Raw genomic sequence first — 11,906 nt, 5'->3', positions numbered from 1 at the left:
GGGGGGGGGGGGAGGAAGAAGGGGGACACTAGACATCATTTGGAATAATAAAGGAGACATGTGTTTCTTCCTAAGCCAGAGGAGTAGATAATTCTGGGGCTGATTACCAAAAGAAGGATCCCTACCTGGTGCTAGGCTTTGAGCCAAAGGCTGGTATTGGAGCCATCACCAATCAATGTAGAAATGGCTCCAAGGGCGTTGGGTCTAGCAAGCAAGATATTGCGCCAGATATAGGAGTCATCGGTAGCAAGGGAGATAGTCCAGAGAGAGTCATTCTTAAGGAGATTGGAATACACCCAGTGACCCAGATGTTATTGTGCTTGGAAGCAATTTTCCAAATGAGCTTGAGGTTGCCCACAGAGTCGACTTCCTTTATTCTTCTCAACCCTAAGTAAGCCTCCTTCAGATTTGGGGAGGCAAACTGAGCCCCAAATGAGAGGGTGGAGGAATTTTGAGGAGTTGTTCCCTTTCTAAAGAAAGAAGCTAAAGAAAGGAGCAAAATCACCAAAATCTTTGCTCCTTAGTCTTTTTTTTTCCAAAAAAAAGTAGAGAGAGAGAGAGAGAGAGAGAGAGAGAGGCAAGATTTGGTGAGATCTAGAGTTTTTGTACAATTTATAACTTGCCATGCATCCCGTCTCGCCTTTTGTAAAAACGAGATATTAGCAAGATCTTGCCGAGAATCTTAAACCATGATGAAATCTCATAATCGATTCTCACCAAAAGGCAGAGAAACAAGTGTGTAACTTAAGTTGCGAGGGGCAATATAGGTATTTCTACATAAAACATAAGAAAGCTAACCACAAAGGTACAAACCCTATCTTATTCTAAGTTGGAATGACGGAAGAGGAGCAGCGGCGCTTAGGAGAAGGAGAACTGTAGATCTCTTCTCTCGCTCTCTATATCTCCTTTCCTCCTTCCTTTTTTTCCCCTTTGCTCGAGAAGAAACCGAGGGTTTTCTATACCAGAGACCTCCGTTGATCTCTTCCGCCGATGTTGCCGAAGGTTTGAGGTAGAAGAGGTAAGTCGTTTCTCTCTCTCTCTCTCTCTATATATATATATATTTTAAGGTCACCTAATTTTGTTGAACTTATAAATTCTAATGGCTAAAGAAACAAAGGGATGGTTGACAAAAAAAGACCTTTCTCCTTTTTGGTTTCTTAAATGTGTGGTGATCACTGAGAATTGGCGGAGCGTAGAAGATAATTTTATGTGGAGTGGTTTCTTTGTTTGGTTCTTTATTTGGGAGATTTGTTTCTAATGAGGATAAATGGATAATGTTATGCTCTGTTCCTGGCATTTGAGGAAATAAATAGGGTTGATTTCCATATATCGTCATTGTAATTCCCTGGCTTTAATGGGTTCTGCCTGTGATGCAATTCTACCCTTACCCCTGTAAAGATCATCCCTGTAAGTGTACGGATAAGGTCATTACCAACCCTACACCATGTGTTGGCAGCCCTAATTTCCTCCTTTTGTCAAGGCCCCTAGTTCAACAGAAGTGAAGTTAGCTATGGCATGTAATTTCAGCATTGGAGGTTCCCTGAGTTCTGAATTGCCATAACAGCAGAAATGAGAAATCCATAAAATTTCAGATTGGTATGAGCTTGTTTGTGAACCATATAATACTTGTTGACAATATAAAAGTCTTGTCAAGGAGTGCAGTGATCTTTGAGGACCTGCTAACAAGATCTAAAGCACACTTTGCTTGTATATCAAGTGCAAATTGTATGCAGTTTCTCTGTGAAGGTTGCAATAACCTGGCTTCTGAATTTCTGCAAGGCTTGATTCCTCATTAGGAAGCTTTGGGATAGGGTAATCTTTCTCACGAATTGCTAGCACTTTATCATAATATGACATGGCAAGTGTAACAAGTCCAACATGATGACATGCTCGGGCAATGTTATTCTGGGAGCATAGAGTTTTATTGCATGTAGCTCAGCATTCACTGAGATTGTTCCTGCTAGTGAAGCTGATGCATGTAGTTAAGCAACTTTGCTGAGTCCGGAACAATAGGTGCCATAACTTTTTGGACAAATTCAAACTCATGGATGTACTATCTAAACAATTTAAGTAGTTTTTAATGTTGGTGGTTATATATATATTAGGGAAATTATCTCGTACCACCCCTAAAATTGAAAATAACTTGGAGTAACCCCCAAAAATGAAAATAATGTCTACCGCACACTTAATTTGTAATACTGTTAACTGAAAGTGAGAAATGTCTCGTTTACCCTTATACTTAAACTCTAAATAGAGTCCATTTTCTTTCAAACCATTACATGGAAGGTCCAAGTATCAATATACATGCTAAACCAACCCAAATCGACAAGAAACCATTTCCAAATCAGACCGATTGGTTTGGTTTCAGATTCAATCTTTCCTGAAACTGCCCACGACCACAATGCTGTGATAAGGACGCAAATGGAGCCGCTGCAAACTCCGGCCAAGAAACAAACCGCATTGGTTATGTCCGAGTCAACTATGGGTTCCATCCCTTGTCTCGCAAACAGTGCCCATGTGTCCTGTGATGCACTAACAAATCCCTTCCCATATGCAGCTATCTGCAACAAAAAAATATCAAACAACCATTCTCAATTTCTATCTTAATTACCTTTTTAAGTGGTTCATTTCAGTGAAGGATAAGGATGTATACCTGAATGAAGGCCCATCCATTGCTGTATCTGAAGATGGTCTCCATGACACGAAGGCAGCAATGAGCGCAAGAGAACATGAATTCGTTTTCACCTTCAAGCAAATTGAGACCTCGAGCTATGATTCTCAGAGCTTCGATTGCAGGAACAAAGAATGAACCCAGACAAGTGCTTCCAAGGTTCCTTGACAAGGCTCTCTGGAAACAGAAATGGGTGTTTGATTGCATTCCTCTGAGATAATACAGAGCTATAACTCTACTGACGGTTAAATTGGCAACGTTTCTCTGCACCTCTGCTATCCAAGCTAAGCTTAAGTTTAGAGCGATTATAATCAAAGGGGGAAAGTAGAAATTAAGAGCTCCGATTATTGCAAAAACCCAAACTGTAATCCACAGGAAACATATCCCAAGCATCAAGTAAGTGGGTCGACTGAGATCTGGGAATTTCGATGCTGGTTTGAGAGATTTGGTGAAGACTTCTGCACAGAACTTGGTTTTCTGAGTTACCCAACATGCATAGAGGCCATTACCGATGGAGAAGAAAATAAGGGCCACACCAACTCTGTCAGTGGAAGGTCTCTGGAAGGCGAGAAGAAGAGCTCCTGCAGCCATGGAAGAGGCGAATGTGCTCCAGATTATGAAATTGACCATAAAATGAGGCCATTCTCTTATTGCCTTTTGCCAGAATAAGGCAAGAACGATGCTTAGAACGGTTGCCCCTTCTGCTTGGGGAAGCCAATACTTTAACATCCTTTTCTGTTCTGTGTGTCTTTCCTCTTTGGTGGAGCCCCTGAACTGCCTTGAGCCCAAGAAAACCAACTAACCCAACTGTGGCAACTATGTGGAGGAGAAACAGAAACAGAGATATTCGATTCGTGTAACTCCTTGAATTCAGATTTGGCAAGTTTGCTGCATCAATTAAAAGAACCCACAAAAACCCAGAAGTCATTAGCGTCAAAAACTTCTGATACCGTATAAAATTCAAATTATCTATCTCACTTACTCCAAGAGTTGTAGAAACAGGCATTGAAGAAGGGGGCTGTGCAGGACGTGGCTGTGAAGGAGGAGCTTGTGAAGGAGTGGGAGCTTGAACACGAACAGGTCGAACTCCTTGAATTACAATTCTCAAAGGGTTCGACAGGTTCAGATTCCGCAGTTTGGAGGTTGTAAATTCCGTTGGTGATGATTCTGGAACCACTTTTTCCTGCAAACCCATATTTTCTTTTTCCGGTTCCTTGACATCTCCATTATCTTTCTCTTCCTTCTCCTTCTCACCTTCCTCTTGTCTCACTGCAACTTCTTCTTTTTCTTGCTCCATTACCTATCAAATTTTACAGAAGAATGTCTGCAACATTAACAAACTCTGAAAAGAAAAACAGAATCACAAACAAGAGAGGATTCAAAAACAAATTCTTAGATGTTCTTAGGTGTAGTCTTCGCAGGTGAATGGAGCAGAGCAGCGCAGCGGCGACAAGAGGTTAGGAATATTAGAGCAGCAGTTGTCAATTTTGGGAAAGTATTTCCCAAACTCTGCTTTACAAATTGGGTCGAAGGTCATTATAGTAACTTAACATACCCATTAGGGTAGATTGGCCATTTAGCAAAAAAATGACTGATGACATCATCACTTAATGCCTTAAACCTAAGGGAATGGGTTTTTTAGATATAATTTTATGAAAGTGAGGGGTCTGCTGGACATTATTTTCATTTTTGGGTGTTACTCCAAGTTATTTTCAATTTTAGGGGTGGTACAAGATAATTTCCCTATATATTATTAAAAAAACACAAGTATGGCACTCATGTTGTAGGTGGCATTTTACGTAATTATTGGTTTCTAACAGAAACGATTATGTTAAGTGCGAATCATACAGGTTTTTGTTTCTTCCTGGTTACAAAAATGTTTTTTTTCTCCCAGCATTACCATACCACATTTAAAGATGCAGAATCACTCCAAAAACACAGAATCACAAAAACTTGTGCTACACCTAGAATCAGTTTCTTAAAACAGAATTGTTACCATATAGAGCCATACTGGCTCACCAGGCGAACTGTGAAGGCAATGTCTGGATGAGTATGGGCTAGAAAATCAGCTTTCCAACCAATTGCTGATACTGTCCCTTATCCAATGGATCACCATTCTTATTAGAGAGTTGGACATTTACCTCTAGGGGAGTTTTTGCAAGCTTACATCCGAGCAATCCTATTGGGGATAAGAGATCAAGAGTGTGCTTCCTCTGAGAGGAAAAAAATACCCTTGGTGGAATAGGCAACCTCAATACTAACAAAGAATGCAGCTTACCTAGGTCCTTGATCTCAAACTCTTGAAGTAGGTACATCTTCAGATGAGAAATTTCCTCTGTCATCCCCAGTGACAACATTGTCGTCAACGTACACGATGAGGATCGCAATCTTGGAACCAGATCACTTGATCTATGGGTATGATCAGCATTGCTTTGGGAGTAGCCTACGAACACCACGCTTTGTGAAATCTCCCAAACCAGGGCATATGGATATTGTTTCAACCCATATAATGCTCGCCTTAGCTTACAAACTTTGTTTTTGGTTCTTGCACAAGAGGACCGAGGAGGAATTTCCATATATACTTCCTCTGCCAGTTCATCATGGAGAAAGGCATTCTTGAAGTCAAGCTGTTGCAAGTCCCAGCTGAGGTTTAATGCACAAGAGAGAATCACAAGGAATGTATTTATGTTTTCCACGGGAGTAAACGTTTCCTGGTAATCGAGTCCATAGGTTTGAGTAAACCCTCTATCAACTATCCTTACCTTGTATCTGTCTGCAGTTCCGTCCATGTTCTGTTTCACAGTAAAGACCCATTTGCAGCTCATTGTCCTTTTTTGGGGAGGAAGAGGTACCAATTCCCAAGTATCGTTCTTCCATCGCTGCCTTCCACCACGGCTCTTTAATTGCTTCCCAATGGGGACAGAGTCATGGAAACAGAAGAGAAGGTACAACGCTCTTTAATTGCTTCCCAATGGGGACAGAGTCATACGAAACAACCTTAGCAATAGGGTATTGTGTACAAGCTGTTGTTCCCTTTCGAACCACAATAGGTAAATTGAGAGAGGGGTCAAAAGGTGAATCAGAAACAATAGTGGCATAAAAAAAAAAAAAAAAAAAAAAAAAAAAAAAAAAAAAAAAAAAAAAAAAAAAAAACTGGTAGAGAGGTAGGGTTGGATCAGGAGATGGCAGATTTACCCTTATACACATATTACAACAGTGGGAGCAATTCACTCCATCGTGTTCTAGCTCACCAAAGCGTTGGTTTCATCTCTCTTTCTCTTCTTCTTTATTGGTTCTGGTTGTTGAGGTTTTGTCTCAAAATCATTTTTCAAGATAATACACTATGGATAAGGCCGCCACATAAAATTGTTTGGAAGTGGAGGTCCCTCCCTACATGTACTTGTTCCTTCATGTGATCATCTGTTTTGGAAAAGAAAAATCTGATTAGAAGAGGCTGGAGTATTAGAAATACATGTAAATTGTGTGAGGAAGTAGAGGAAAAGTTAATCATTTGTTTTTGAATTGTAACATGTTTTTGAGGTGAGGGAAAGGATCATCTCAGTGGTCGAGGCGGCTTGGACTTTTCCAGAGTCATTGTTATCTATTATGGTTGACTGGGGATGGGGAGGGTGGAAACTCAGTGGAAGATGATTCCTTTTGTGGTATGCTGGTGGATTTGGAGAGAGAAATAATCGAGTTTTTAAGTCGAAGAGGAAGCAACTGAAAAATTGGTAGAGAAGGCAATGCCTTTGGTGTTGAGCTGGCACTCAGTTGTGCTGGCATTCAGGGCAGTCAATACTTATGTGATTACAGCTGGGTATTTTGGTGTCTGTTCTTTGGTTTCAGTTATGATTGTTCTTGGATTCTTGTTATGGTGACTTGTCTTGGATTTTGTATTGAATTTTGGTTATGATGACTGTTCTTGGATTTTGTTTTGATGTGGTGTGACTGTACTTGGATTTTGGTTATGCAAAGAGGGATTGGGAGTCCTATAGGTTCTGGGATTGACTGTTTTTTGTTGTGTGTATGGAATCCTGAGTGTACAGTTTGCTTTTTTGAGAAATATCAATCACAAGTATTTTACTTTTCTCAATAAATAATTTGGTTGTTGGAAGTTTGTGTGAAGAGGTCGCTCTACCTGACTCTTTTAGCCATTTCTTGATAAAAAAAATCCAACTGCAAGTCAATAAACCAGCCCATGTCATACTAGCCTTTTTTATGATTGGCTTACTCAAGAAGAGATCTTTTCTGTGCATGCTATCTTGTTCTTGTTATTGGGTTGTCAAATGTTCGGAACTGACTTCATGTCATTTTGATGGCTTTGCATTATTGCGGAAGTGGCTCTATGCATTTTGTTAATGTTCTAAAGGGCCTCAAGTTTTTTCATCTATTGGATCCTAGGTTGCAAGATCAGACCAGATGATACAATTGTAACTCTCTTTTTCCCCGGTTAGAATTTTATTTTCTCCATTTTCTGATCTTGAGCTGCATATTTGGTGTAGGCACTTGAGGTTATTGAGTTGGATCAGAAAACGAAGCTTGTCCATGAACTTGATGGGCATGTATTGAAATGTGTACGTGATCAAAATGGAAATCATGTAATACAGAAATGCATTGAGTGTGTTCCAATAGAAAAAATTGGGTTTATCATTTCTGCTTTTCATGGTCAAGTTGCAACACTTTCCACACATCCGTATGGTTGTCGTGTTATCCAGGTAAGTTAGTGTACCAAGAACACTTCTTAAGGTTTCATTTATCACCTCCATCGTATCCTTATGTACCTGCTTTGAATTTTTTGGTCCGGGGAAGAGAGTTCTGGAGCATTGTTCGGAAGACCTGCAATGTCAATGTATAGTGGATGAAATTTTGGAATCTGCTTGTGCTCTTGCCCAAGATCAGTATGGCAATTATGTTACCCAGGTTGGTTTTGTTTGCTTGATGCCATCTGATTCCTCACTTACGATGTCTCACTTGTAACTTACATTTAGTGATATCCTGCATGTTCACTGTATAATTTCAAATGTCGATGTATAAACATGTTTCATGGATGTTGAATTGTTGATACATTGAAACCTGTTTGTTCTTGTAGAAATGATTGTTCAGTCACATCTATGAGAAGTAGCATTTATTGTAGATTTGTTATCAAGGTTTCTGATGCAGCCAACCAACGTAGACCCCATATTAGGAATCAAAGATGAGATTAGCTGCTCCAGAGGCCCAGATATGAAAAATTTTCTTGGTAGAAAAGGCTTGTTGATTTCGGCAGCCTGTGATGGGGAAAGAAAGTGAGAATGTAAAAAGAAGAAACATAAGAGATAAGGGGCGGCTATTTGGGGACTTTGAACAGTACCATGAATAGTAACTTGTGAGAAGAGAGGGATAGGGAAGAGGAATGAGAAAAGAAGCAGCCTTCTTGGCTGCACACTTAAAAAATCCAATGCCGTATTCTATTCCATTAATCTTCATAATGAGGGGTGTTATATATTTATAAGAAAACAAAAGAAAGTTTCATAAATCTAAAAAATTTAGATAGCTAGACTAACTTAATTAACAAGGACTTGAAAATACTTAACTAATTAAAATTCTTGAATCCTAAGTCTTCTAGATAACTTAGGCACCACATAACATAACTAACCCAATAGGATTCTTTAATGACCAAACTAAAGCCAACTACATTATCTAATGACCCACTAGTAATGAAATAATCTATTTTCGTACTTTACTTTAGACCCTCACTCTTGGGCCTTAAAATTTAGGCACTTTCAAATAAAACCCAATCATGTTTTCTCTTAATCTTTTTGAGCGTCTTTCCCGGCTCCACATTAACCTCCTCAAATCTCGCCTCTTCCTTTCTGGAGTTTTTGATTCTGCTAAAGCTCATCTCCTTGAGCTTACGGGGTTTTCTCTCAGCTCTCTCCTTGTCAAATACCTTGGGCTTCCTCTCATCATTGCTAGGCTTATTGCTCACCACTGTACCTCTATGCTTGACATTATGAGGAAAAGGCTCCAGCTTTAGAAAGGCAAACTCCTTTCTTATGCTGGGCGTGAGCTTGCAGATTTGTGCTCCAATCCATGTACCTCTATTAGTTCGGCATCTTCTCCCTCCCTTCATCCACCACCAAAGCGATTGCATCCCTCTTTTGGACCTTCCTCTAGAAAGGAGTTGAGTCCTCTAAATTCCTTCATCCTCTAAGTTGGGCATTGTTTGCCTCCCAAAGTTGAGGGAGGTTTCGGTATGGGAAGGATTAAGGATACCATTTCTGTGGGCATCCTTAAGTCACATGGAAAATTGCGTCTAAGCATAAACTTTTGGGTCTCTTGGGTTTATTCCTCTCCCTTAAAGAATGACTCCATTTGGACTGTCTCTCTTTCTTTCGATGCCTCTTGGGTTTAGAGAAATATCCTCAGTCTCAGATCCAATGCCTTTGGTGCTATTACTTCCACCATTAGCGATGACTCCTCCACTTCTCTCTGGCTGAAGCACTGGCACCCATCAAGTGTGCTCCTCTTTGTTGTTAGCCCTCGAATTGTTTACTCTTCGGGTCTTACCAGAACCGCCATAGTGGCCTTTATCATCTTGGATGGAACCTGGCCCCCTCCCACTTCCTGCCCCCCTCTTCTGATATTTGGGCAGCCCTTTCCCCCCCTGGGTCATGGTAGAGAGGACAAGATATCCCATATCCTACAAGTCTCTTCTCCTCTGGCTCCGCTTATAATTATGCCAGATCAACTGGCTCCCTTGCTCCCTGGCACAACATTATCTGGTCAAAGGCCGTATCTAATGCAGGAGTAGATTAAAAGTAACTAACTCCGCAGTTTATAACCCCAAATAATACAAATAGGAGCAAGAAACAAAGAATTAATACCATCAAATAAACCCCTAAGGATACAATACCCATATAGGAGCAAAACCAGCCCAAAACCCAACCCGATAGGAGAGAGAAAGACCTTTTATAGAGCTGGAGAGAGAAAGGTGCGGCCAAGTCTGTGGGAGTCCGATTGAGCTGCATTTTTAGGTGTAGATAGTCCTTAGGGAGGGTACATAAACCCCCAAATATGAAGGGCTTCTGACGGCTGGTTATGGAGTTATGTGCTTTCTTGATTTTCAGACCTAGGAGAGAGAATGTGAAGAATTCTGCAGGAACAACAACTTGTCTCTTCGGATAACCTTCAAGAGAGGATCGATTGATCTTCTTAGAGTATGGAACCAGTCCTCCAAAATATTTGGAGATCAGATCTCAAACTTGGGCAGCAATGAGGGTCGATTGGCTTCAAGAACAAGAACTCTTTGGCTGGCTGATTCTGATTTTGTATGCTTTAACAGGTCTGAACTTCTAATAACAATAAACAGAGAATAAAAATAGAAAAAGAAGAATCGATGGAGGGTTAAAAAGGGTGAAAGAGAATAAAGGAATGGTATCTCACCCCTCAGGTTTTGGGTATCACACCCCTCAAAGGTTTAGGCATCTCACCTCTCAATAATAGTTTTTTTAGCTAAAGAGTAATCACTCAATAATTCATTCATTCAAATCTGAAATTATAAGTATATAGGCTCCTCTATTTATAGAGGGCAGAATAACAATCAAACTACTATTAGGAGCTAGTTTCCCAATGGGACTAAACACTCCTACTATAACTAGGAATTCAAAATAGGACTAGGACTTGACTTTATGACTCCAACATGGAGTAGGACTAATTAACTAATAGTCCATATAGGACTTTACAACCGACCAATGGCCTAATGGGACTTTATTGAATTAAATAGAAACTAACTAAACTAATGAATTAAATCTCGTTTTTCTACCTTCTACCAATATTTTAGGCCCATTAAAATGGCCAATTTCAAAGAAAACCCATGGGATCAAAGGCTTAACACATACATAACACAACCCAAGGCTTATTTGCAATAAAATAAGCCCAAATGACTTATCTACATTAGTATCCCTCGTCATAGTTTCACTGCTTGTGTGCCATCTCCAACTACCTCCCCACGCAGTCCTTCCTCATCCACCGTCACATCCTTGTTTCCCCCTCGTGTTGTCTTTATTGGAATAGCATTGAAGATATCAACATCTATTTTTCTCTTGCCCCTTTTCCTCCACATTTGGAAGAGAGCTACTGCTGGCCTTCTACAAGAAGTATCCTCCCCTTCAGTAGAGAATGGATCTTGGTAGATATGACTTTTTCTGCTTCCACCATTTGTGACATAGTTGGGAAGCTCGCTTTTGTGCTACCATCAACCACCTCTGGATGGTGTGAAATCTTCATAGATGGACATCCAATTCTCGCTCCTCTGACAAGATTTGAAATGCCATCTGTTTTGATGTTAGCTCCAAGCTTGCTTCTCTCAAGCATAGATCTATTAGAGACTCCCGAAGGAACATACTTATTGTTGTTGCCTGGGGTCCTCCTCCTTCGATCTTACCTCTCAACCACCCCCTGATAGCTTGTTTCCCTTTGGCTAGCAATTAGTGACTAGATCCCCCTATTTTTCCTTTCTTTGGGGTTTATCCCTCTTTTGGCTTGTTTCTGCCCCCCTCTTTCTCCTTTGTATATTTGTATATTCTCTCCCTTGCGTTATTGAATTTATTTAAAAAAAAAAAAAAAAAAAAAACTTTGACGGGTACTCTAGGCAATGCTTTGGCTTACAGACACCTAGGTTGCCTTGAGTCCAGGTCCCACTCAACACCTTGGGTTGCCTAGGCGCCTTGACAACTCGAACAAAATCCAAAATATGAAGTTTTGACCGCGTCATTGTCTTGAAATGTGTGGTAGGAATTGTTAGTTCCAACTTTGAGGCTGAAAAAAAAATCCCAAAAAACAGAGTAACTGCAGGTCTGAATGAGGCTTCCAGTAGTACTTGATCAAGCCACCAGTAGAAGATAAAATAAAGGTCGAGTGTCCCTTTAGACCAGAAGAAACAGCCGCCGAAAGCTTGGATCCATCAGCAGGTTGAGCAGTAAATAGCACTAGCTTCAATACTTGCACAAATATCTCCAGGAAATGGAGCAGCAGTAATGAAGAAGACAATAGTAGACCTTCAGATCAGAGAAACTCCATATTAATCAAGGTAGTGATGAAGAAGAGCCCTGGTTATCCTTATTCCTTATTTCATCATGAACCAGGGCAATACTAAGTGATTAGGCAGCATAGGTTGCTACAACCAGAAAAGGGTTGATCCTTTGATGAAGAACCAAAGCACTAGAGTAACAAGGAGAGATCACTAGGTTTAATT

The 11,906-nt window shown here is 40.3% G+C and overlaps 1 protein-coding gene and 1 pseudogene across 1 annotated transcript in view; one reads left to right on the top strand and one right to left on the bottom strand.

Annotated features, from left to right (window-relative positions):
- Positions 1-7,766, top strand: part of LOC122065630 (pumilio homolog 5-like) — a 20,644-nt gene extending 12,878 nt beyond the window's left edge. The window contains exons 6-8 of the mRNA XM_042629454.1: positions 7,174-7,386; positions 7,481-7,591; positions 7,761-7,766. Coding sequence (XP_042485388.1) covers positions 7,174-7,386; positions 7,481-7,591; positions 7,761-7,766 — 330 coding nt within the window. The remainder of the gene's footprint in view (positions 1-7,173; positions 7,387-7,480; positions 7,592-7,760) is intronic.
- Positions 2,054-5,203, bottom strand: LOC122065629 (annotated as a pseudogene).
- Positions 7,767-11,906: the final 4,140 nt, after the last annotated feature.

This window comes from Macadamia integrifolia, unplaced genomic scaffold, assembly GCF_013358625.1.
Source record: "Macadamia integrifolia cultivar HAES 741 unplaced genomic scaffold, SCU_Mint_v3 scaffold2075, whole genome shotgun sequence".
Taxonomy (NCBI): Eukaryota; Viridiplantae; Streptophyta; class Magnoliopsida; order Proteales; family Proteaceae; genus Macadamia; species Macadamia integrifolia.
Note: the sequence above shows the minus strand (reverse complement) of the source record. Positions and strands in the feature narration are given on the sequence as shown.